The sequence below is a fragment of the Onychostruthus taczanowskii genome, unplaced genomic scaffold (genome assembly GCF_017590055.1).
Source record: "Onychostruthus taczanowskii isolate IOZ18803 unplaced genomic scaffold, ASM1759005v1 scaffold9, whole genome shotgun sequence".
NCBI lineage: Eukaryota > Metazoa > Chordata > Aves > Passeriformes > Passeridae > Onychostruthus > Onychostruthus taczanowskii.
Genome location: NW_024506993.1, coordinates 4,784,008 through 4,810,605, shown reverse-complemented (window position 1 = coordinate 4,810,605; position 26,598 = coordinate 4,784,008). Strand labels below are relative to the sequence as shown.

Genomic DNA, 26,598 nt, shown 5'->3' with positions numbered 1-26,598 from the left:
GACAAAGGGAGATCCAAATCAGGCTCGAACTGAAAAGTGAGTAATTATTTAGATAATGTTTGTCCCCAAATGACGATTATCCAGTTTAAGGGAGAGGCAGGCCAAGTCCTTTCCACCTTGTGGAACAGGGTGTGAGTGTGTCTGTGGGTGTGTGTGTGAAATGAGTAAGCTGAGCAAACACCAACCCATGCAAGATGCAAGCTCACTAGGGAACAGATAAACGTAAATAGAGCATTAGTATCTGTGACTATTCCACCTTTCTCTATGTTTTATGATAGCTGTGAGGGCAGAAGGGCTGGGCTAATTCTCCCAATTTGTAAGTCCTTCAGTTCTAGGCCAGGCCCTAGGGAGAACGTATTTGACACTCACAGTGTCCTCAGCTTGCAGGCTGGTCATGTTAAAACCAACTTCCTTCTCTAAAGATGACTCAGGTGAGCTCACACAGCAGAACCTTTCAGAAACCAACCCATTAAGAGGAAGGACATTCCTGAGTAGCTATTTTTTCCTCTTCTATAAAGTAATTTATCATCAAAAGCCACCAAAATTACAGAATCATATAATGACTTGTACTGGAAGAGACCTTAATCTCATTCCAACTCCCTGCCATGGGCAGGAACACTTTCCTCTAAAAGGTTTTGCTCAAAGCCCTGTCCAGCCTGGCCTTGAACACTTCCAGGGATGGGACATGCTAAAGGACATTAAGTCAAAGAAATATCTCTGAATAGACAAACTTCCTGGGGAAAAAAAGGGTAAGCATCATACCATCATCATAGGTGGTTGTGTCTGACAGGGAGCTGCTCTCGGATGGAATGATATCATCTGTGAATAAAAACAAACACTTTAAGCATAAAAGAGCCAACATCAACTTACAAATATCTTAATACAGTTTATTTCCTAGAGTTTCAGAGCCAGCTGATACTTGTAACACTGCAATCCTTATTCTTTAGCCCCCACAGCCCAAAGACAGTCCTGGTGCATCATCACTCTGTGTGTTCACTGCAGTTCAGCAAGCGACCCAAGCAATTATCAAAGGAGATTTTTTTTTTTCTTAAATTTTAATCTGCAGCAGGAATCAGGCCAAGATTTACAAAGGTGTTTTCCACCCCACTTCCAACAGATCTCACAGGGTGTTTTGGAGCTTCAGTAGGAGTCAGGAGCCTACACAGACATGTAGATCTTGGCTGTTAGCAGCTAATCTCCTCTAGGTACACCTGAAACCCCACCAGGTAGGTACAAAAAGCCTTTTAAAATCTGGCACTCACTTTTGAATGTTTCATCAGTATACAGATCCTGTTTCAATTAAACTAAGATCAATCCAGAGTAATTCCACTGATTTCCATCAAGGTATTGCAAATTCCAGCAACACAGAAAACAGGAACTGCTGCATGGGCATACTAATTTTTTGTTTCTTTTACATTTTGTTGTTTATTCACAGCACTTCACTGTACCTGTCTCACCTTGATGCTACACAATGAGAAACAGCCTGTCCTCACTCAGGTTTGGAGTAGACCACCAGCAGCAGAGAAATGAGGCTGAACTAGAGACAATCAACCCACAAACAGCTCAATGCCTAGGCTGTTTCTGGCAAGATACAGCACTGGTGGGGTAAAAAACCTCCATGAATCTTCAAGCATGAGAGAAAGGAAGCAACAAAAAATGAGAGTGGCAGCCACTCTGGGTATGACACCTGCTTGTGCCTCAGCACGTGCAATGTACATTGCTCCTGCTGTCACAATTTGCTGCCAGGAAAGCTCTGGTTACAAGAATGCAGTAAATAGAGCAGCTGTTCAAAAACAGCAAAAATCAGGACTGGCCCCTGCCCTGGGGAGACTTGTCAGACCACCGAGGATGGGCTGCAGCTCTGCTTGCAACCTGACACTGGGAAAAAGCTCCAGGGGAGCTGATTAATGTGGATTTGACCACAGGGTGGTAAAACATGGAACTGGGCCCAGCATGGGGAGGAACAAAGACTGCCGAGGAAAAGAAAAAAGCCAGCCTAAAGCTACAGAGCTGGATTCAGGGGGGGTGTGCAATGCTGACATATTCAAATATGGTGACATATCTGAATTTAAATCCCAGGTCTGTGCAACTCCCTGCAAAGGAGGAAGAAACTCTGGGCTACAGAGGGAGGAAAGAGAAGAGAAAGTGGAACACAGAAAGCAGTCAAATATGTCCTTCACCTCCTACCCTTGGGGCTGGGATGGAAACAGCTATGGTTTGATTCAATAAATCAATGGGACTATTTAACATATTACTTCTAACAAGTCATTCCCTGAATTCACAGACTCAAGTGACTCATCACTGCTCAGCCTTCTGAAACCCACACCTGGAGCTCGAGAGCACTGCTGGTGACGGTGACAAGGCTACACATAAAATCAATTACTGAAGCAGGGCACAGCTCTGCTTCAGGTAAACAAATACACACTGCAGGGTGAGAGCCTGGCAATGGAAAGGAATGCAGCTGCTTATTGCTGGCTTGGACAACAGAGAAAGAAACTGCCAGCAACAAACAATAGCGCCCATAGACGGATGGATGATCTCTGTTCACCAGCCTTCCTGGTCATTACCACACAGCAGGTGCTCCAGGTAATACAGGACCTTCCACAATCAGTATCCAGACTGGTGAGCAAGAGACTGGAAAGACAGATGTTTCCCTCCCCTCTGTCAATCAGGAACAAGCTGGGCCACATTAAATGCCGATCATCAGCCTTCCAGAATAATCACTCTGCGATGATGGATAGCCCAGTGATGCCGTGGTGTGTCGGGGTAAGGATCCAAAACTCCTTCAGTTGGCTTGGGGACTAACAGGTTTTCACACTTACCCTACAAAGCAGCAAGAATCTCACTTCTCTTAGGAGAAACACACTAAGAATGGAGGGGCCAAGAGTATCTGCTTTTACTGCGCTCATCAGTGACAAATGGATTTACTCAAAAATCTGTCGGCTACTAACTGCATTCATAAACTCCTGAAGATCACTTATGACTTCTGGGAAATCAGGAATTTTGAATCAAGAAGCAATGTCCTTCATCCTGCAGAAAACCCTGCCTGCTCTATTTCTGCTGGAACAGAAGCACCACGGGAGGGATGGGGAGAGATGTTGCATGTGACAGCTCAGATGTATAAATGCACTCATCCCACCAGGAATTCAGGCATCAGAAAAGCTTCATCCAAGGTGTTGCTGCCAGTCTTTCTGTGCACAGCACCTTCAGCCCATACCTGGTGCTGGAACATGCCTGTGCTTGTTCCTAAAACTGTGGCCTACTCTGCCCCCAGCCTACACCAGTGCACTGAGTGTATCAGATGCAGCAGTTTCATCTTTTTCTTATTTAACTGCATTGGAGAAGATAAAAACCATATAGAAAAGATGTACACAAAGTTTCTAAGTCAGCCAAATTGCTCTTTTCCCCTCCTGTTTCCATCAGAACACAGGGAATTCTCTCACCTGGTAGAGCCAGAGTTGATTTCTGGGTTGGTTTTTTGCCACACTTGATTCTGTATTCATTTATGGAGTTTTCTATCTCTTGCAGCTTTTTAACAGCATCAGCATACTCTTGCTTTCTTTTCTTCTTCACGTTTTTGCAGAGGTCTGGCTCGCTGGCAAGTTTCTTTGCAGCTTCCACCAGCTTTTGGTGTATGATAAAATTGCTCTCCAAGTCCTGCAAAGTAGGATCCTGCAAATTCATGAGAGGTTATTTGCTTATACTCCAGAGAGAAATTATCAATGAAAGTCATTAATAAAAAGATCTAGTTTTGTGGTGATGAAGTGAAATCTTGAGCACAAAATACAGAAATACCAAAGTTTATACACAAGACAATCTCAGCATATGAAATTCTTAGATCTTATTTCTGACTAGAGTACAATTTTGAGATCTCTTGGGCAAGGTCCAAAGTTCTGAAGCCCAGGTGACATAACACAGGCTCTTAAATTCAGGTTTAGGCTGCTAAACCTCCTGGTATGAGTCCAATCCTGAAAACATCGTTCAAAATCTCTCCCTACTTCAGAGAATATAAAAATGGAATTTGGTATCCCCATACCTACGTAAGAGGGAGTTTCAGGCTTTAATTAATTGTTTGTAAACTACTTTGAGAAGCTCACATGAAAGGGAATGCAGAAGTGCTAAGCAACACGTTATTAAATCTGGTCAGCAGGATTTTGGTTTAATAGCATTTAAGCAGTCCACAAAATCACTTTGCTGCAGACAAGGAGCACACCAGCCCTGTGAGGCAGGGCAGTGAGTTTCTGGTAAAAGACAGATGCCAAGTGCCCAACACCTACTTAGTTGGATGATACAGCTTGTTAACAAATCTCACAAGGAATGAGGGGGAATGGCGTGTGTCCAGAAACTGCAAACATCTGAATTACCCTATCACTCGAGTCAGTCCCTGCCAGCAAAGTTCATTTTAGCCTCTTGAGCAATGCAGGGAGGTTTTACACAGGTGGAATCTTCATTAAGCCACAGATAAAACTCCTCCTCCTGTCACCTGTCACAAAACTATGCTCACAGACAGATGATTTTGCAAGGGAGACAGAGCACACCCCTGCCACGTTCTGTGTTCAAGCACCATCCCAACATGACACAAGTGAATGCTTCAGAAAAGCCATGGGCTGCCCAAATGGCATTATGCACCTGATCTTCTCTAATTAGCAGCAAAATATTCATTAAAATTCATGCAGGGGTTCATGCAGGGTGAACTTAAGGCCTTTAGAAACAGCCGATTTTTCCGGTCAGTTCAAAGCGTGGCTGAAAGAAGGGCAGAACCCACCAAAATTTCCCACTCCACACAAGCAACTGCTCCAGCTGCCTCCTCTTAAAACCCCCAGGGAAGAGCTGGATTATCTACAAGTGTGTTTGGCCACTGGTCTGGCCACCCCAGCCCCCTGTGCAAACAAGTTGCCAGGCTCACCTCCTCACTGGGGAGCAGGTTGTCATCCAGCTTGAACGCCGTGCCAACGCGCCGCCTCACCTGGGGAGGCTCCTCTCCAGCACCCAGGGGATACTCCTTGGGCATCTTCCCTGTCAGCTCCTGGGGAACAACAGAGAGGGCTCCAGGTAAGGCCCAGGGGGAGAAGAGGGCTCCCACCTGCCCGAGCCCACTGTGAGGTGCAGTTCTCACCGCCTCTCGCAGGCAGATTTTCTTCAGCTCCTCAACTTTCTGAAGCAGTTTTTCCTGAAGGAGTTTCTCTTTTTTCTTTAGTTCCATAATTTTCTCCTTCTTTTGTTCTTCACTGACCTCTGAATCCTGTGAACCTGGGAAACACACTCTGTATTAGAGGATTTCCAGGTAAAGGCCGTTTTAATTGTCTGGTAGTTTCATTTGCCTTTTAACAAACAAGCCTCTTTAAACTTGGCTACTTCACATTTACATGCAGTATTACCTGATGAGATCAAACTGCCATTGCTGGCCATAATAAGCTGGTTCTTGGCCTCCAAAGTCACCAGCTTTGACACTTTTGGAGTTCCCATCTCTGTCAGATCCATGGCGATATCATCCAAACTTCTGGCTGATGGAATTTTTGCCTGAAGGAGTTAAAAAAACCCAACAGCCTCATTGAGTTACCTCTAATTAACTTCAGAACACATCACAGATGATGACATTTCACACACCATCTCCCACAAAATTAAGGGCTAAAGCAACAGCATCACACGGGTGCTTGTGGTATACAAGGGCTGTTTGGCACTCCTTTCCCCTCTCCCCCAAAACCTGAACCATCTCCCAGCTCAAAATCTCTACAGCTTCCAAAACAAACACAGGAAAGGAGACAAAAGAAAAGGCAGATTAGACACCCAGACATGGGAATTCCCTCTTCCATGATTACACTTCCATAGGCCTTAACTGCAGGCAGGCTAAAATGGATTGAATACCAGTACCACCACTAAGAGACTGCTCAAAAAGCTGACAAAAACAATTTGCAGTTTTTCTCTGGAGAGCAGTTCATCCGTGGAAAAACACGTGCTGAAGGATATACAGGAAAGGTGTTGAAATCCATGCTTGCAGTAAAATTCCTCATAACTTACTTTGCTTTGCTTCCTGTCCAAGTAAAACTGGTGCTGACTGATTGCCATCACCCAGATGGACTTGATCAGGGAAGTGTTTGCATACCAGGTCTGCACCACCAGCCCACTCTGACCAAAGGTCCTTCTTGACACTGAAATTCTGAGGAGGTGAAAAGAAATGCAATTTCAAGGCAGGTCTTTGAGGTTTAAAGTCCATAATCCTCTCTCTTAACCAGGTGAGGCTCAGCCTTTATTTTAGGGACGGAAAAACTCAGATTTCCTTCATCCCATCACCCAGTGCTGCTGCAGACTTGGCCATGACAAATACTCCTCCCCCTGCTCCAAGAACTCCCTGAATGAACACACAGGGAATTTGAGAGGACACCCAGAGCTGTGATAGCCCCACTCTGCCCTGCCAAACTCTGGATCAGGATCAGTCCCAAAGCCCAGAGTAAACTCAGGTTAGCTCTGAGGCACTTCCCACCCCATCCACCAACACTGGTGATGAGCTCCCACTGTGGGTAAAGATTAACCCCCATGACAGAACTGCCTCCTCCAGCCTCACCTGCGGGGATCGTGCACTTCCACAGCAAACTTCTTCTCACGGAAATAGAGATTTTCCAGCTGTTTCCATTGAAATAGCTAGGAGAATTGGGAGAGAGAAGCAGAACAAGGTCACTAAATCACCAGACCTCTCACCCCAAGGTGATATAATTTCAGCAAATTACAATTCCTGTGTATCCTCAGCTAAGGCATGGACTGAGCAATAACTACATTCATAACACCAATTAAAAGAAGCACATAAGTATAGGATGCCCCCTCAGTAATTTCACACTCTTACAGACAATGTGTTGCACATTGAGGATTTTGCCAGTGACAACATCTGCCTCCATCAATAGCACATCTAATTTCACTGCTAGAAGTTCCCAGAGATCTTGGCAGGGCAGCTAAAGTAATTTTCTCTCTGATTAAACACAAAAATCTCTTTACAAAGTAATTGTATAGACAACTATGGTCTACTTCCCTGAGTCAGAGCATCCCCAGGGAATGGCAGCAGCTTGGAAAAACCAAGACCTTTCTCTTGTGAAGACACTGCGTGAGACATCCAGCGTGACATTTTGGAGCAGAGGTACAGCATGTACAGAACAACAGCAGCTACAGGAGGAAGCCACCCCCAGCACATCCTCCTGCTAGAAACCCACATATTTCCTGCAAAGTGCCAGCTGGGAGAAGAGATCAAAGTCAGTTGGGGCTTGGCAGCTGCACCCGTGGGATCAGAATTTCATCTGAATTCGCTCTCCTTTCGCAGCAGCATCAGCCATCCCCTGGGGATGAGCCATGGGGGGCTGCCTCTGCCCAGCCCAGCTGCGCAGGTTTCGGCAGCACCTCCTCCTGCCCCCTCCTCTAGCAGTGCCAGGATGCCTGGATGTACATGGGGACCCAGACGGTGTCCCCAGGGATGTCCCCCTGACCATGCTGGGCCGCACAGGTGCAGCAGCAGGCTGCAGTTTCCATCAGCTGCTTGCCAGAGCTGCAGCCCACACGGAGGTACCGGAACTGCTTCCATCCAGCTGGGCAGGCAGGGACAGGGTTCAGTGAGAGATCAGCCCTGGACACCAGGGATCCAGGAGAGGCACCCAGAGCCTCACAACAGCTCCCTCCTTTCCCCACTGGAGTTCTTTCAAAGCCTCCAAGGGTGCAGCCACCACACCAGAAACCCCCAGGACACACAACATTCCTGCTGGCCTTTGCCAAATCCTGACATGCCATGCTACCTCCCAGTACAGAAGCACTTCAGGTTTTGTAAAAAATGACGTATGAGGCTGTGATGCATCTGAAACATTCATAATACAATGAAACATAGCCCAGCACATTTGTGTTTCAGGGGAAAAGTGGCTCTTTCAGCAGCCTTTCCCGCTGTTTAATTAAAACTTTCCTAGGAGTACAACTGACTATTAGAACCTGCCGCAGAAAAAGAGAAGCCAAGTGAAAATTAATTTACTAGAATTAATAAGTTATTTTCTAGACGATTGTGGAAGTTTCCCTCTGCTGCTTCAGTAAGTTTCTGTTTGTCTCACAGCCCTCCTGCCTAGCCACGCCGCTGTCAGAAACGCCTCTTTACAACCCTGCACTGATTTTGAAAATAAATACGTTTTATAAAGGAAATAAAGGAAACAACCCAAAGGAAACATTGAGCAACAGGCGCCCGTGGGCGCTCCGGCAGCGATCCCAGCCGGGATCCGGGCACAGCCCCGGCTGCTTCCCCGCGCCCCGCACTCACCCCGCCGCGATCCCGATCCCGATCCCGGCTTCCCGGCCCCGCCGGGCAGTGTCAGGGCTGGCACGGGCAGGGCACAGCCCAGGCGGCCGTGCCGTCCCTCCGTCTTGCCGCTCTGCTTTGGCAGCTTCGCCTCCCAGCGCTGACACACGCCTGACATCACCACCCACCCGCTCCGCCGCGCCGCCTCCCACACCCCTCTTCCCCCCAGATACAGGGAAAACCCAGCAGCGGAGGGAACAAGGAGGATTCCGCCGAGGGGCTGCACCCCTTGGAGCCCCCCGGGTGTCTGTGGGGAGGCAGGGGCGTGGGGGCTGCCCGGGGTCCCCGCGGTGCCGAGTCCCGGCCCCGCCAGCCCTGACTCACACCCAGAGGCAGCAGGTTCAACCAGAAGCATCATCCCGGCCGCCCGCTCCCACGCTCGTAAAAACCATGGGCGTGCTTCAAACATGACCTCTGGAAAAAAAAAAAAACTGCCTTGCTGCGCCTCTTATCGTGGCGGGGGATGATTCCCCGTCCCCTTTATCACTTCCTTTGGGTTTTTCCCCTCCGGATGCGCTCGACGTTCCCTAAGGGTTGCGGGAAAACGGAGCATCTGGCCCAAGGTGAGGAGGGTCGCGTTGGGCAGGAGGACAAAACGCAGCAGCCCCAGCACCTGGAGCAGCCTCCTGCCCCGGCAGAGGGACGCACAAGGGTCTGTGCAAATCCGACACCAGGATCACTTCCAGTGCCGAGAAAACTTTAAAAAAAAAAAAAAAAGGGAGGCGTTTGCATTTTTAAGAAAACCTGCATGGAACTGCCTCAGGACGTGGGTAGAGCTTTGCTCCATTTCCTCCCCACCCTGTGAGATCCATCCCAGCCCAAAAGGAGCTGACGGGCGCCCCAAGCATTCGCAGCTGGGTACATTCAGCACCGAGACATCTCTGCCTCCTTGTCCAAAGTCTGGGATAACTGCAGCTCCCCCCTCTGCTGTTCCACAGCAGCAGAGATGGGAATTGGCAGTGTACCCAAGACACATCTTTGCTCTTGAGGACTAAAAAGTGCCCTGTCCTCAAACTATCTCACTTAAGAATAACATAAGTGCCTTAGCTATCACCTTACCTGACAAACCCTCCTAACTCAGGTCCTTGTAAAAAAATGGCTGGTGGTTAAATGAACAGCTTCAGAGTAAGTTCTGAGCCAGTAATATTTATACAGATGCACAGAAAAATAATCCTGAATGAAAGTATTACACTTTCCTGCCTAACACACTTGGATTCATGAAGACAAGAGGGAAAAAATGGATGCAATACAAACAAGAATAAAGCCATAAAGTAATAACTTTCTTCAACTGAAATTTTTCTAACTCATGGTCAAAAGGCAACGCTCAGGAAACCGTCACTGCTCTAGAGATATCCTGCTCCCTTCAAATACTCCCTACCCTGTACAGACATGTTCCTAAATAATTCCTAATTTCAATCTTACCTAAACTACATGCATATTTAAAGACAAAAGAGTGGTAAAAAAAAAATCTGGAAATCTGGAACTGGTTTTTGAGGGCTGGAAGAACAATTAGGAATAATTAAAATGTTTTTGTGGAAGTTTTGCAATGTATGTTCCCTTTAACCAGATGATTAAGTCCACCTGAGCTAATTAATGTTTTCTTAATAGCCTTCCCATCCATGTAGGTTGTCAGATCCTTAAATGCTCCTGAAAACTACTGAGCATCCCAGGGGCGGCCTGTCTGACTCTGAGTAGAACTTGGCCTGGTCAGGGTTGTTTTTCTGATTTTTTTTTTTTTTCTGTAGAAGGCGGAGGTGCAGCTCTGATCACATCTCATTACCCAGGCACCTCTGTGCACCAGCCAGACTCCTACCACCCAGCTGCTGCTTTTCCAGCCCACGAGTTTAGGCTTCCCTGTATTTCTGCTGTGATTCAATTCCAGATACCAGGGAGCACTGAACAAAAAGGAATCACCGTCACTCCTGCACAAAAAGAACAGTAATAATCTAAGGTGGCCCAAAGAGACACTGCATGCCTAAATGTTCAAACACCTTAAAAGCAGCAGCTGGTTTTCCCCCTGGCTGATCTTGCATCCAGTTTTGAATAAAATGCAAGTTTGTCCCAGCCTGACAGCAGGAGCAAGCTGGCTCAGAACGGCCCTGTCAGGATGGCAGGCAGGAGCTGGCAGAGACCCTGCCCAAAGAGACCTGCAGGAGAGCTGCTCAGGCTCCTGAGTCAGTATTGCTGTGAGCCTGATGGATTTTGTTTAAAAAATGATATTTTAGTATTTTTTTACAGATTTTTTTTTTTTGCAACGAGGTGTAAATGTGGAGAGCAGCTGAGTGCAGGGGCAGTGTGGCCACATGCTGCTGCACCAGCCCATGGGCCAGAAATGCACCTGGGAGTTAGTGACATATTCTGACCAATAGCTAAATTACCCAAATCCCTGGCTTTCCACCCAAAGGGTCTTTGGGTAAGGTCAGCATGGAAGTGCAAGCCATGCCACAGTGTTTGCAGCAGCTTTTCCCTCGGGAAGCAATTCCAAAGCACCTCGTGGTACGTGCAGTGCCTGCAAGGAGGCTCAGCAACCAGCACCTCAGGAACTGGCTGGGAACAGCAATCTGCAGACAAATCTGGCAATTCACAGCAAGGAAACATAAAAGATTTCTGCCCACAGGAATGCACCCCACCCCATGAGGGAAATTACCACCCTGGCAGCAGCGCTGGGAGCAGGCTGTGTTTCAGCCCCTCTGCTGCACTCAGCTGTCTGGCACCCTGCCTTCAGCTGGAATCCTGTGTTTCACTGCTGCTCATGGAGAGAGGCACCTGAGGAGATGGCAGCAGAGCCAAACTGCCCCACCTGCAGCAACTTCTGAGGGAAGGAGACAGACAGCTCCCACCTGTGCCAGCGTAACTCGGCAGAGCTCACCTGCAGGCATCCTTCATCTCTTAAATATTAAGCCAGTCCTTTAAAAACCTCTTCAATGATATATTTTTCTAATACCTTATGATGCTTTTATGCCTGGTCCTCACTAGCACTGGCATTATGAGACAGAGATGTCTCACATCAAACTGCCCCAAAACATTTGTGTTTTGCAGCAGGTGACGTTCAAGCAACTTTTTGCACATCTGGAAAGATCTGAATTTCAGAGCAGCCTCATAAAAACTCTGTGTTGTTTTTTTTTTTTAAAGTAATTATGTGAGCTTAGTATCTTCTATCTAAATCAATGGCTTGGTGAGAAATAAACACCATAAAAGAAATCTCTGCCTAATTAGAGCTGCCTGCTGAGAAGGCTGTTCCAATGCTGCTGTGTTCTGAATATTCAGCAAAGCAGGACAGCAAATTTGCATGAAGTAAATGTTCTGCAAGGGAAAACTTTCAGCATCAACTCTTAGCATATGCTGAATTAAGAAAATATCATAATGCCTCCTCCTCACAGCTCAGGAGCAATGCATCCCAACAAAGAGAAAGTCATGCAAAAGTTTCAGGGTGCTTGCAAGGATGAACAAAGAGCTCCTGGACAAACTCAGTCACAAAAAGACCCCTACAGAGGGTGGCAGAAACACACAGAAATTGTCTGAGCAGCCAGGGGTGAGGTTTGGAAGGCTAAAGCCCTGAAAGTATTAAATCCAGCTAGGGATATTGTGAAGGTGATGAGGCCCTGGCACAAGGTACCCAGAGCAGCTGTGGCTGCCCCTGGATCCCTGGGAGTGTCCAAGGCCAGGCTGGACAGGGCTTGGAGCAGCCTGGGACAGTGGAAGGTGTCCCTGGCACAGTAGGAGGGTTGAAATGAGATGATCTTTCAGGCTCCTTCCAGCCCACACCATCCTGAGTTCAATGTTCCCTATTTCAAAACGAGTATATGCTAACAAAAACACTTCTGAGAACACAATGCAGTCAAGACATCAAACAGCAGAAATTATATTCTTGGACATTTGAAACAATACCACAGCAAGATTAGTTCTTCTCTTCAGATAACACAGTTAATTTATCACGAGGGAGTCGCCCACAGAAACACAATGAAGTGGGAGAACAAGTCAAAGAGCCAGCAAGCTGCCTTCTCCAGCCCTCAGAGGATCCTCACATATTGGCTGAACGCAGAATAAACTCAACTCATGCCTTAATACACCCTCCACTAACAAGACTTACATTGTTTACCTCACCAGTGAGAAGAATGGGGTAGAGATAAAGGGAGATCTATTCTGGCTTGAATTGACAAATAAAGTCCTGGGACCTGTTTTATACTTTTCCTAATTGATTCAGAGGATACTGGGGACAGGATCTTGGCATGCCACCTCACACCAAGCAGGAGGCACTCCTCCAAGCAGGAGGTGACTCTCAATATTAACTGCAACTGAAAGAGAATATGTTTGCAAAGCAGCAGGACTGCAGAGCTAATCCCAGATCTGAGCTCAAATCTGAACAAGGGTTGCCAAAGTCTGTTTTAATGCCCTGTGAGACTTCAGGATGATAATCAAGTGAGCTCAGTATAACCTCCAGCCAGTGTGGAGCCACTGCTTTTATCTACAAAGACAATTTTCATAAATGACACACAAAATAATTCTCCCTTTTCAGTGTGTTAGGGAGCTGGAGCACAGTGCTTCCCTCAGTGCCTCAGCTGGCAGTCCTGGGTGACAGGGAACATTGGGGCTTTTCTAGAAACTGCTCCCAAAGCAATACAAGCTCCCAGGAGTGACTTGGAGCGACAAAACTCCCTTGTCCAAACCGTCTCAGGTCAACCAGCAAAATATTAATAGCTGGAGCCAAACCTCCCCAGCCAGCCAGCCAGGGCAGGTTCTCCAGGTCCAGCCCCGAGTCACACACCGGGCTGCCCTCACGGACGGTGACGCTGCAGCCCTGGCAGGGCTGGGTGATAGGGATCAGGGGATTGCTTCACCCAGGCCTCTGCTGCAAGTTCCTTCCTGTGAGGAGCTCTCAGCCTTGGACTCCATGCACTGGTGTTGATCCAATAACAAAATCTTGGGATAACCACTGCGCTCCAAGGCTTGTATTTAGGTGTCTTTGCCTGAAGACCTACTTGGATAAAGCCAAAAGGTTTCACTTTTTTAAGAGGGTGGTTATATTTCTTAGGATTTAACTGATCCTCCATTAATGGGTGCAGCTAACATGTATTTATTTCTATTATTAACAGTAAAATTTTATTCTAAATATGGACTTGGCTCTTGCAAGATGCCTGTGATTCTATGGTGAAGCAAAAACATCTGATGTCACTGCAGAAAAGACAAGGGGAGCAGAATAAATCCCCCTGGTGTGAATTCACTGTGGCACAGGCAGCAATTCCTATTAAAAGCTTCCCATCCAAACTGCTGCAGCTTTCCCACCACAACCAGCGTCAGAGAGGTTTGCACACTCAGAGATCCCTTGTAGCTTTAAAATTCAGGAAGGCCAACTCGGTTTTCGTTAGACTTGGACTCAGCCTTTCCATCTTATTATTCTCTATTTATCTATCAGCTGCATGTATATTTAAACATCACTAACTGGAGAAGTGAAGCACAATGAGGATGCTCTTTCCCAGATGGCTGGGGATAAACACAACAGCAGTTTTGATCCATGGAATAAACAGCTGGATAACACCAGCACATGGCAGTTGTGAGTTTGGCTCCATTCCCGCAAAGCAAGAAAATTCTGCTAAATCCAGCAAAACTAGTACTGCTGCTCCAAAAGACAGGAATAGTTTACATGCCTACTCCCCTCCTGCCTGCTGCTCCAGAGAGACTCCTGGGAGATTCAGGCAAGCTGTCCATACTCTTCTCTCTCTGAAATAAATTCTGATACATTCATAAATATGAAGAAACAACAACACTGGAACAAAGGAACTTCTGCCTGCTGCACCACAGGCAGGAGGGCTGTAGATACACTGAAATAAGCAGCAGTGTCTCAGCATTTTAACTCCAAACCCAAGTCCGGGTGTGGGTGCCCCTCTAGACCTGATGTCTGCTTTTCCTCACAAAAGTGATCTGATTCCAATCACTTACCCAAAGTGCACCTTGTATTTCAAACCATGAAACATTTTTCATACAAAGAAACTGTCTGTGTATTACCATGATTGTTAAAGGCAATCATGGCTCAGGACAAGCTGTGGTTTACAGAATTTTTGTCCCTTTTCACTGACTCCAGGAAAACCCTTAAGGATACTACAACCATATCCATCCCCACATTTTCAATGAGCTTACTGTAATTAAACCTTCCACCTGCATTTAGGCTCCTCTCTCTCACTCTTCCCTTTAAATCTCTATCCTCTGTTGTATAATTATAATTTCAGTGAAGCCAACAACTATTCTCATTTCCATTGTAATGCTTCCACTGCAGAGATGACCTCTGGTTTTTATTTTATTTTTCTTAAACACAGCTCCTGCTGAATTCAAAGACAACGCCTCGTAACTAACTGTAGCAGGGTGTGACTTGGTATCTGGGCCCTGCTGACCTTAAAACATTTTCTTAATCTGCCTGGTTGATGTTGTAAACTGAAATCCCACAAGCATAAAAAATGCTTGGCGAAGCAATGCTTTCAGCCAGGCAGGCTCCATTTTCTTGGACAGCATTGCTGGTCACAGCTGGACATCTTGGCTGCAGAACGATCTTTTCCTGGCTGGAAAAATCTTATAGAGGTCGCCTAAAATCAGGGAAGTGCTTATAAGGGCAAGAGGACCTCCTTGATGTTCTCCTTTGACATTTAATAGCTTCATCAAGTTGACTTGATTTACAAAGGGTTCCTCCTGTGTTACTTTTAGTGTAGGCATGGGAAGAGACACCTGGGATAAAACTCTGTATTTTACTAAACAAAGCAAAGGAAGGACATGAGAGCTCACCCATGGACACACAGGTACATAAATACACCAAAAGAAACCAAGTCATAGCCTGCTCTGGAAAAAGAGAAGATCAAGTTGGAAGCTTGAATAGGGGGATTACTCTTTAACAAGGAAGTTTTGTTAAGCTGTGCTTTTTGGCACCAATACATTAAACAATATCATTTTGTAAATGTAAAAATTCCCTGGCGGGGAGCACAACTTTATGTGAACTCCTGCCCAGATCACTCCTGGGGAAAGAAGAACAGCAAACTCCCAAGTCTCCATCCCCTCATGGCTTAGATGTTTCAATGAAGACACTCTGGGAAGCAGCGGGTTGGAGAAGGAGAATGACCTCCAGTACTTGGCATTTATTCTCAATTCCCCCTCAGAATTCATGGAAACACACACTTCAACAAGCCTTCAATTTCACGCAGCTTCCCTTGTATTCTCCCTGTGTCAGTGGAGCCTTTTATGCTTCAGGCACAAAAAAAACCACACCTACAAAAGTGAAGTGAAAACACTGCCCGAGTACAAGGCCTTGTAGAAACACAACCGCTTCATATTTCTGTACTTATCCCTGGGGGCTGCCAAAATCCCCGTCCTGAGACCACCAAACTCAAGACACACGAGCCAAAGCTCCCAAAGGGAGTTTCCACTATCTAGGAGGGGGAAGGATTTACTGCCTCAGTGCCAGCAGAAATCTCCTTCTGCCTCCAGCCTTTGGTCTTTTGCCCACCAGTCTAATAAGCAACAGCTTGAAAGAGTATATTCTGACATGCAACACCACACCATGTTCCCCCAAAAAAACTTACTTTTCTGGGCTTAACTTTGTCTTGTAAGTCGTACTGGCCAATTCCTTTGTAACTTATTCCAAGCCACCACGGGATTCCTTGTTTATCCTGAAAAATGGATGTCTACGTCAACCAAGAGCTACTTAAGAATTAGGCAATTCCAAGACTACAGCTCGTTTCACTCTGTGACAAGTACAAGTCGGTACGGAACAAGGATTTTCTGGCAAACAAATTGAGGTGAAGTGGATTGCTGGGGTGAAGGTGGAAACTTTCTCCCTCTGCCTTCTGAGGCAAAGGCACAAACCCAGGTGGTGGCTGTGCAACGTGGGCGGAAAAGCGACAGTGCTGCTGAAACAACGGGGTGTCACTGTGAAGGGGAAGGACAGGGGACAGAAAACAACTGTGGCCAATGACTGCATCCACTAAATTCAGGCACGGACAGCCACAGACACCAGCACAAAACATCAGCTTCTCAGGTACCACAGTCATGGCCATGACTCAAAAACAAGGAGACATCATCTCTGCTGAGCTCTTCGGCACAAAACACTTTGGCCCCGGCTCTGCTCTACAAGTGGGAATAAATGGTGTATTTCCATCACTCTCCAAAAGTATTTCTCAGCATTTCCCCACTCCAAGCACACACCACTAATCACCTGCCACTTAGGAGGAGTCTTTTCCACATTCTATTTTTCTAATCTTGATTAATGTCTCTGGGGAAACTATTAACTGTTTCAAGTCTAGAAGTGATATCCACTTTAATTAAGATGATAGGAATTTAGCTCCTGATAGGATTACATAAGGTTTTACAAAGATTCCTTTCTGCTTTCTGGAAACAATTTTTAAAGCACATTGAATTGGGAAAAATTATAGAGGTTGAAAAATGTGGGGTTCCATACTGATAGAAGGGCACTGAATCATCCAACTGCTCCTTTAGGAATGCAATCCCTCATAATAAGCTCAGCAATCACATTATCTATAGTCAGTTACTGACCTTTACTCCATAGTAATGAACTCCATATGTTGGCAAAGCTTCTACCACTTTCATGTACCTGCAGACAGATTTATAGCATATCAGATTATTTTCTCTGGAGGAAGTAATATCTATTAACATATTTTTTTCACACATACATCCAGGACACGTCATTTATCATCTGCATATTTTGAAGGCTGTAATAGCTGAAGGCCCATATTTTCAGAAAAAACTTAGCATCTTGGCTTGGGGAAAGATGGGGTATTTTGGCCCAGCTAAAGCAAAAGGAAAATCTCTCATACAACAGAAAATTCAATCTGAAGATCATAGAACTGAAGGCAAAAATTCTGTACTGAACATGTGAGCCTTTTGGGAAATGTTGGCAGTAAAGACCTGCCTATAATTATTCCATTATGAAGCTATGGTTACAAATGATAGGCTCCAAATGAATATGTTTATGCCATTGTACAACTGTTTCATGAGGCAATTCAGAAAACCACTGAACAGACCATTTTTCCCTTGTTTCTACTGAAAAAAGACCACAAATTATTCAGACAGATTTACAGGCATTGAGGTACATGAGAAAAACTGCAAGGAGTCTGCACTGTGCAGTCATGGCCATCATCTCAAACATCTCATAACACATCCTACTGCCTGCTTGTAGGAAGAACAGTAAATATTAATGTAAATGAAAAATACAATTCCACAGGCTCAGTGAGCAGCTTGGAAGACCTTGATGTTTTGAAAGCCAAATTCTGAACACTTCAGAATTTCTTACAGGACTTAGGGTAATATGCACCCTTAAGGATTTGGAATGAAAATTAATTGATGGCAAGCAAGGTATGGAAGGAGTCTTCCCATGAAGTAAGATCCAAACAATTTCTTTTGTCTTTGAGGTACCCAAACGACTACACAAATGCTGAACTGCAAGCCTGTGAAATGAGAGATTTCAAATAATTCCACTTTGCAATGTAACTCAATAAAAAGAGAATCTGACAGATACAAACGACATCGTTTGCAGGCTATAATGACCCAAACAGTCTGCCTTGCCACTTCTCAACCAAAAAGAACAGGAGAAAAGTAAAAATACCATCTTCACAAATTAACAAGTGTCATACTCACTGAACAATGGCTTGTCCTCTGGTCAGACCTTTGATTTGTGTATAATGCTCAATTACTCTGTCCTCACTGCAAACCAAGCACAAAACCCAATTTAGAGGCTCAGTGACTTTGTTCATGTGTGACGGCATCTGTTGAAGCTCAGCCACCTGCTCAGCATGCAGAGAAAGGTCCCCCTGCATGTTTCTTGCTCTAGTTTAAATTCTGGTTCTTGCTGATTTCTTTTCCCACCCTTCATTAGGCAGAGTGGAGCTGCCTGGCTGATCCCCACCATCACATCCTGCCTTCCAGACCAATTAATGAACCATTTCGGATCAGCCTGTTCTGCTGCAGATGCTGCTGCAGAAGAATGGTGCTAATTGTGTAAATTCATCTTAATGTTCTAAAGGACCCAAACTTCAAAGGCTGGTTAATGCTCCATATGTAAGACAGAAGAAGTTCAACCAGAGCTGTTTTCATTCCCATTTCTTTTCTCCCCCTGACATTTCATAGGTGAAAAAAACCACACATTTTTCAGCAATGACCTTTTTGCATTTTTCCTCTTACATATTTCAACATTTTGTTTTGGAGGAATGTGAAATAAAATATGCATTTCTGTGTCAGACACTTGAAAGCAAAGAAAACCCCAGCAGTATTCATTCAGAGACAAACAAATAATAAGCAAGCATGGTACACTTGAAAATCCGTCACGTACACATCAAGCCTAAAAAAAACCAAAACAAATGAGGAGGTTGAATTTGCACAAAGGGCATAAATTCCATGGAAACAATATCACTGATTCATCCTAAACGCTGTGTTCCTTTACAGCAAATTCAAGCCCCAGAATTGGAAGTGTCTTACTCTTTCCAGCCCTTCTAGATTATTTTTTTCCCCTGTCCTGTCGAGAGGAGCTGGGTGGGCAGCTGGCAGCCAGCAAAGGTCAGCCCACCACAAAGGCTCCACTGTGTGACAGATGAAGACTGAGGTGCTCTCTGCAAACCCAGCCTTGGCTGGAGTTCAGACTTCAGCTCCTTCGATTGCAGGGTCCCCACATACACTGATCCAGCAGTTCCTGACACAGCAATTTAATTTGAGCAAACTTTCAAGGAGGAATTTGCATCAGATCTTGCATAATTTATAATCTTCTAAAAACTGGAAATGCTTGAACATGAGCAATTAGCTCCATGTCCTGGGCTGAAAACTTTTAGAGGAGTTTGCAAACTGCTTAAAAGTGATATTGTTGTTACCATTCATAGGAAAGATTTACATTTTAAATTAAACAGCTCACCAGTAAGCAAGTGATGGATGCTCCTGCAGTGTCTTGGTAGGAAAGACAGGCAGTGTCTTCAAGTCTTTTCTAGTGTTCTCATCACTGAAAAAACAAAAATGGCCCAGAGTCAGTGCTGGTGAATCAGAGATGGACTCATTAGTTTGGGCAGAAGGAAGGGCTGTATTTGCTGCCCCATGTCAGGCTGTCATAGCAACGTAACTCTAGATGCCCTCTCACATGACAGTGATGGATATGGTGTCATGCTCATTATACACACACGTGATGCTCAGGCCACCACCGTATCAATATTTATTCTGCACACCCTTACTCTATTTGCTGAGTGCAGAGTGAGCCCTGAAACAGCTGCAGGAAAGCCCAAAAGTAAGATTTGTAGTGCTAAGTTTTGCTCTGTCTTTAACAATACATTTCATGAAGCAGCGTGGTATTTGTTAAATCACAGAAGTTTAACAGTGATCTGATTCAAAACAAAGGGTTTCATAGGCTTTAAAACATTTTCAGTGAAAACAGTTCTCCTGAAGTGCCCAGTACAGAAAGTTCAAATATTCTGGACTCTAGGCCCAACCCAAAATGAAATGCAGGGAGACTGGAGTATGTGAATGCAATTTGTCACGACAAAACTCCGGCAGAATATTTTAAAACTATTCACAGGCGTCAGTAAAATGGTTCATATTTTCTCCTCACATGGTCCATTAATTAATCAGCTGAAACCTGCACGCCCCATTTCAGCACGATTTCTGCGTGCCTTTGCAGCAGCACCAGCAAGCACCAACATGACTTTTCTATGCAAAGAATGCACCAGTCATGTCCATCAGCATCTGATTCAACTTTGTCCAGGCTTTCCTTGAAGGTGTTTTCCTGCTCCCAACCTCTTTTCTCGTCAGATTGAGCTGTTAAGAGTTTTCATCAGAGCGATGTCCCCCTTTGCCATGGGCACTGAGGATGGAGCTCTGCACACGGAGGACACAGCAACCCCCCCACCCACGATTCCATCTTCCAGATGCCACATGGAAAACGCAGGAGATGAAAGGTTTTTTTGTTCCTGGGGAGCACAGGCTAATCGCTCTGCAAGGCTCTTCCCCAGCCTTGACAATGAGCCTCAGCCCTGAGTAAGGGGGACCACCTCTGGGGACAAGGAAACAGTTCAATCAACAGCCTATTTATTCTTCAACTTCTTTGATGAAGCTGCCAAGAAGGGGTCAATTAGCACCGAGGAGTGCTGGCTGCTGCACTCTTCTGCCAGGAATATCCATTTTTCTTTGCAAGCTGGCCAGCACCCAAGTGCCACAAACGGGGACAGCTGGATTGAAAATCAGGATCTCTCCTTCCAGCACTCAAATACAGCCAATGCTCACAAAAGCAGAGTTTTATTTACCCCTTGCAAGCCCATTTTGATGGGATCAAAAGGCTGCAGGACATCTTGGCTTGCAGAGAGAAGGTAGATTACCAGGGGTTTGTAGGGTCACATGAAAATGCAGACACAGAGCATGCTCCTCTGAGGCCTCAGAAACCAGAGCAAAGAATAAAAAAAAAAACCAAAAAACCCACACAAAACTCCCCCCCGCCAAAGACCAAAACAACAACCACCACCACCAACAAAATACAACGTGGCCTGAACTTCTTAAAGCTGGATGGCTTGGCCCTCCAAGGTCCCGTCCAACTTCAATCATGGACTCACAGGATAATTGATAATTAAACCATAATTCTCCTCCTATTTTTAAACCTGATTTATCACTGCAATGGCTGCTCTAGCAGGCAGAGTTGGCAAGGAACTACAGTGAAGTAGGAGAGGTTTTGGAAGGAAGTACTAACAAAATAGCTCATTTTTACCAAACAAAAGGGCTGTTTCTGTAAATGTAGATTCTCAGCCCCACCATATTCATTATCAGAGGTTTAATGGGTGGTCATTAAACCCCTATTTAGTAGCCTGGTTTTAAGGGCTGAGGCAGCAAGGAGGCTGATGCTGGGAGGCCAGGGCTGAGCTCTGGCAGAGCAGGGGACAGCTGACACCCAGCTGTCACCACTACACACGGGTGGAGAGGTCCCAAACTCTCCTCCCCCAACCACTACAGGGCCAGGAGCCTCCCCATCACTGACAGTCTGCAGAAATGCCACAAATCCTGGCAGCTGCATCTCCCATGCTCTGAAATGCCACCTTCTGCAACATTTGTGGCCTCCAGCTGCGCTACTCGCCTTCCTGTTTGGGCCCCTCACTCCTCTGTTTGGTTTTTGGGCCCCTTGCCTCTCTAGACGTGGCTAAGTAACAACTTTATCCTCACCAATGCCAAAAAGAGGGTGCTAGTTAGGCTTGAGTGATGAGTTGCAGCTCATCAATATGAAAACATCTACCACTGAATTTAAATTTTGAGGCCCCGCCAGCAAAGCCGCCTCCAAGCAGGGCCTGTGGGCTCTGAGCTGGGACACGCAGTGATCAAAGGGCTGTCACCACGTCTGTGCCATGACAGGGGGCACGTCCCTGCAGCAGTGACCCAGAACCACAGCCCTGCTGCAGACTGTCAGCAGGCAGAGGCCACGGAGCCGTGACAGCTTACAGCAGAGCTGGGCCTTCTCTCTTCTTCTGCCAACCTACAAACCCATCCAATTTCTCGCAGTAACACTGATTTTATGAGGCAAAATTGGCTCCTGGGACTTGTCTTCCTCGCAGGACCCAACCTCACACCCTGAGGTTCAGACACCATCCCATCCACAAGCACTGGGAGAAGTCCATCCAAATGGACTTATAAGGCCTGAAACTCTCTGGGAAGCAACATGAGGATTTTTTTCCCCTGCATAATTGTAAGATCAAGCATGAAACAATCCTAGAAAAATGTAGAAGACCTGGGAGAGACAGGGCACAGCTCCTTGCATGCTGGATGCCTTCAGACAGTGCAGGCTGGCACGCAGCAGCCTGGATCTGCTGACTGCACGCCCCAGGATTAGCGTTTGGGATGATTCACGGCTTCAGGGATAATAAAAGCCTCAAATGATCCTCCCCCTCTTCCACAGAGTCCATTATCACTTCATCTGCACCAAGCAAGTCTCCCCTTGACCTTCAGAATCACTTTCCCAAGCCCTCTGAGACCCAGCTGTTCCCCAGAGGTGACAACTCCCGATAGCAGGAGCGGCGGTTTGAATTATGACCTGTTCCTGTTTGGTTTCACAAGGACCACGAGGTGATACAGCAATCCCAGGGCAGACAGCCTCGGCTCCAGATGTCCCATCATCCCCATTATCTGCCAGCCAAACACCCAGTGCTGTATCTGGCACGTCCATGGTGGGTTCCCACCAGGAGGAGGAACGTGGCTGTCGGGATAGGGAGGCCCAACTTGCATTTAATCTGACCCCTGCTACAGAGGGGGTTTCTGGACTGGTGGTTTTTGGCATCATTTCAATACATAAACTGCCCAGAGTCAATGGGACTGAACATTTTTTTGGCAAAAGGTTTGTTTATTCCACAGGAGGAGAATATAGGAAACTCTCAAATCAAGTATTTTTCCACTATGGAGAAGAATTAAACAAAAGCAGCAGACAGACCCTTCCTTCCTATTCCACCCTCTGAACAGGAGTTTTCTCTCTGGCAGATACAAAGTAGAACTTGAATCAATCTGGGCAATGCAAATGGAAATAATGAAAACCTGCATCAGAGCCTCCTCACACCAAACCTCAACTTGCACTCCTGGTACTGCCCATCATTAATTCTCTGTCCCAACATGATTAAATGTTGGGTAAGATGCTGTCCCCAGCATGCCCTGCTCATCAGTGCTAGCTCTATGGAGAGGGAGCTTGATTCTAAAATATCCACTAACATTATTTAATCATGTACCATACTATCAATAGGACTTCCCACTTTGAAACTCCAGCAGCAAATCAGGACCAATCTCATGAGCTTCCTACAACCTGCTGATGTTACAGTGAGATTTCAGGCATCCTGCTAAAATCCCCACCAGAAATCCATGAAGGAACCAAGCCAGGCTATCATGGCATGCTCTTCCTAGAGCACATTACTGAAAATTAAAGAAGAGTTACATATTTATGCCGCCAGAAAGTGCATCTTGACAGCTTGTAATGGAATGATACAACACTCCCTGCCAGGCAAAGATTTACAGAACTGTGCTAATTGGGACCATTTGTCAATAGGTTTCCCTGCACCTACTGTCAAAAACCAGCTTATGCCCCTTGCTAAAGCAGGTAAGAGCTTAGATGGAGTAAAATGTGGTTAATGAGAGTAACAAAACATGAAGAGCAAGCAACACACCCAGCAGCAAAAGCCATATAGTGGACTACAGCATAGAAGCTTATCAGCCCACAGATTCTTTGTAAATATTAACAACTAGATGAGGACAGGACTTCAGACAACTCATAACTCACTAAAACAAGGGCAGGTGTGTCTGCCTCTGCTGAATTGTGTTTATAACACGTTATAAGGTACAAATTTATCACTAGGGAAAGTGCATTGTATAGCAACTTTATTCTTGGAGCTCCTTGATCTCACACAAATACTTTATCGTGTTGCTACAGGATCATTGGAAAAAGTCACTCCCAGGTTCTCCTAAATGGCATTATCCTAAGTTCCGTTAATTCTTGAAATGAATTTTAGGCATAGCAAGACTTTAGAGTGGCCTTGCCTTTAGAAAATGTCAATCAGTCTCTCAAAATTAACTTTGAAGTTATTTCATGGACACCTAAATATCAGCAAATTTGAGAATTACATACGAGATTCAGGGAAGTGTGCAGCTGCACAGCAAAAGTATGATACACTATTACCCTACATCATGCAGATGATTCAAAGCATTTCCATTAGGATTTGTCACCTCACTCTCTTCACAATATTTAGAGCTAGCAAAAAAAACCCACCTCCAAAACAGCACAAACTTAGAGCAGATGCTTGAAAGCTTGACAATCAAGGGTTTCAGAGGGTCAGATTATTCAGGTGATGACAGCAACAGCCCTATTGCTTGAGAATGACCACCAAACTCCTTTGCACCAAATTGTACAAGAACATCCTGTGCTGCTGCCCACACTCCAGCCTGGTCCTAAAGTGATTTTCTCAAGTGACCAGACTCAGGGAAACATCACCAAGGTCTCCAAGGTGCTCCCATTCCTCACACTCAGAGATGAGAGCCAGCAACATGGACCATCCCATTGTGGCTGGGCAGCTTCAGCAACAGGTGCCTGCTCTGTAGGCTTTGGGTTTGCTGTAAAACAAAGAGCAAGGCAACCTCAGGCACCGCTGGAGGCTGCTCTGCCCTTCGAGGGACCATGAGAAACAGGTGTGAGGAGCAAGCAGTGAGGCAGTGGAGGGGAAAAAAATGAGCAGGGTTAAAAGTGCAGGAGAAAAAAGGGGGGGAAGGAAGAGAGAGCAGGGGAGGGGAGGTACAGGGAGAGATGGAGATGGATTTAGCAGCTTTTGAGTATGCCAGAGCAGCAGGATCTTGGCAGCAGGATTTTGAAATGTGCTCTCCGACAAATCCTCTTTTGTGACAAATGCCAGACGTTTCCCATCACTTCCCAACCTTTCAGTTTATGGTCTGCTGGCACACTCAAGGAAGTTATTTTTCTATTGAGGGGAGCCCAGGATGTGGAAAGGCCATGAACAAGGGGCTCCCGTTGGTACAGGACTGCCAGAGCCCGACCTTCCCCGCAGCCAGCAGGAGCTTTGCTGGGGGCAGGGCTGCAGAGGCTGCCACTTGAACAGCAGATAGCAGCCGCCTGCTCAGAGAGGTATTTGAAGGGGCATTTAAGAGCCTTCCAACCCCATCTGTGAGAAGGAGCCTGATAAGCAGTGCAGATGGCTTTTTCAACCTCAGCTTGTTGGGACATTTAGGCTGTGGCTGTGCTGCGAGTTCCCACCTTGTGCAGCTTTAGTTTCACAGCTCAAGGAGGAGCTGCACCAAACACAAAGTGTGGCTGGGACTGGATGACCATTCCCCATGCTTGGACCAGAGCTTTGGACTCTCAGGCCTGACCTTGAGCTTCAGCCCTGCTCCCTGAGCCCAATTTCTCTGCTTCCCAAGCGCTGCCCAACTCTTGGGCAGAGCAGCAGCACCTGCTGATCTGCTGGGGTTTGGTGACCCCATACACTGGCTTTTGGAAGATGGGCCAGGAGCACCAAGGAAAATGCAACATTTCTCCCATCAGTTGCATGCACACACCTCTCCACATGAGGACACGGTGAGCAAACAGGAACATGAGCTGCTCCCAGAGCCACCCTGGCAGATGAGACAATGCTACAACTTCCACTTTGCAGACAAGGAACAGGGTGCCAAAGAAGTAGCTCTTCATGGCTAGAGAAAATCTGTGACCTGGAGCCGCCCTAAATCCTCAGGTTTTCTTTCACAGCTCTTGATGTGAAACATGAATATTCTGGAGACAAACCCATTTAGTCCTTGGACCTGTGGTGGATTCCACCCCACAGACCTGCTATGACACATCCATGATTAAAGAGCTGCTTGCTCATACCCACAGCACATGTTAGCAGTGCTCCCCTACCAGACCAGACCAAAGCAGAATGGCTCAGCTTTACCTGGGGATTTACTGCCAAGCAAAAGATGGATATTCACAGTTGATACAACGCTTGAAGGATCCCAAGCCCTTCCTCGCAACAGCAGACTGTTATTTCTAACATTCACACTTTCTTCCTGTTCACACAAAGGTCAGCTTAGCCATATTAGTTGTGGGTTTTTAGCATGTCTGAGTACAGTAGCAAAGTTTAAAGCTTGTTATCACAGCCCAGCTGATACATGGAGATACATGGAACCACAAGAAAAATAAAGTGTCCAAATAATGATAAAGACCTGACAAATCTGCAAAAGCAAAAAAGCTGATGTTGAAAAGCTGTCGCTCCATTTCCTCAAAGCACAAAATACACCTCATGTGATAGATCTCAGCCACCATGGGAAGGAAAAGCAAAAGATTTACTTCTGCCTTCTGCTTTCCTAGAGTGAGGATGTTGTTAGGACTCAGACCAGAGCCCAAATTCCTGCTCACAGCTGAGGGTGCAAGACTGGAAAAAAATCCCTGTAGACCTGACAGAGTTTTTCAGATATTAGACAAAATGGAGGTGAAATGTGATTTTTCACCATGAAATGTGATTTTTACAATAGAAAAGGCCATGTATTTTAATACTGAACCCGTACTTAAAGGAATTTCTAGGACAAGGGAAAAGCATCTTTTACCTATGGCTGTGGATGTCACGATGCTACCCCAAGTGACAGCTTCTCCCCTGCATGGGGGACAAGTTGGGGGCTGTTGAATTTCCTTGCACCTTGATTGCCTTGTCGCTCATCTGTTTTGCATGCAGGGCACACACAAAAGACCTCTCTAGGTGGCTGGACTGTACCCACTTTAGCTCTTTTCTCTGAGTTAGAAATAATTAAAAAGAAAA

The 26,598-nt window shown here is 45.9% G+C and overlaps 1 protein-coding gene across 3 annotated transcripts in view; it reads right to left on the bottom strand.

The window, feature by feature from the left end:
* Nucleotides 1-26,598, bottom strand: part of FRMD4B (FERM domain containing 4B) — an 80,329-nt gene that overhangs the window by 7,613 nt on the left and 46,118 nt on the right. For all 3 annotated transcript variants that reach the window (XM_041425998.1, XM_041425999.1, XM_041426000.1), the window contains exons 8-18: nucleotides 19,215-19,298; nucleotides 17,951-18,016; nucleotides 16,850-16,907; nucleotides 15,880-15,966; nucleotides 6,563-6,639; nucleotides 6,019-6,157; nucleotides 5,379-5,520; nucleotides 5,117-5,250; nucleotides 4,907-5,026; nucleotides 3,444-3,672; nucleotides 763-819 (exon numbers count right to left, since the gene is read on the bottom strand). In XM_041425998.1, coding sequence (XP_041281932.1) covers nucleotides 763-819; nucleotides 3,444-3,672; nucleotides 4,907-5,026; nucleotides 5,117-5,250; nucleotides 5,379-5,520; nucleotides 6,019-6,157; nucleotides 6,563-6,639; nucleotides 15,880-15,966; nucleotides 16,850-16,907; nucleotides 17,951-18,016; nucleotides 19,215-19,298 — 1,193 coding nt within the window. The remainder of the gene's footprint in view (nucleotides 1-762; nucleotides 820-3,443; nucleotides 3,673-4,906; nucleotides 5,027-5,116; nucleotides 5,251-5,378; nucleotides 5,521-6,018; nucleotides 6,158-6,562; nucleotides 6,640-15,879; nucleotides 15,967-16,849; nucleotides 16,908-17,950; nucleotides 18,017-19,214; nucleotides 19,299-26,598) is intronic.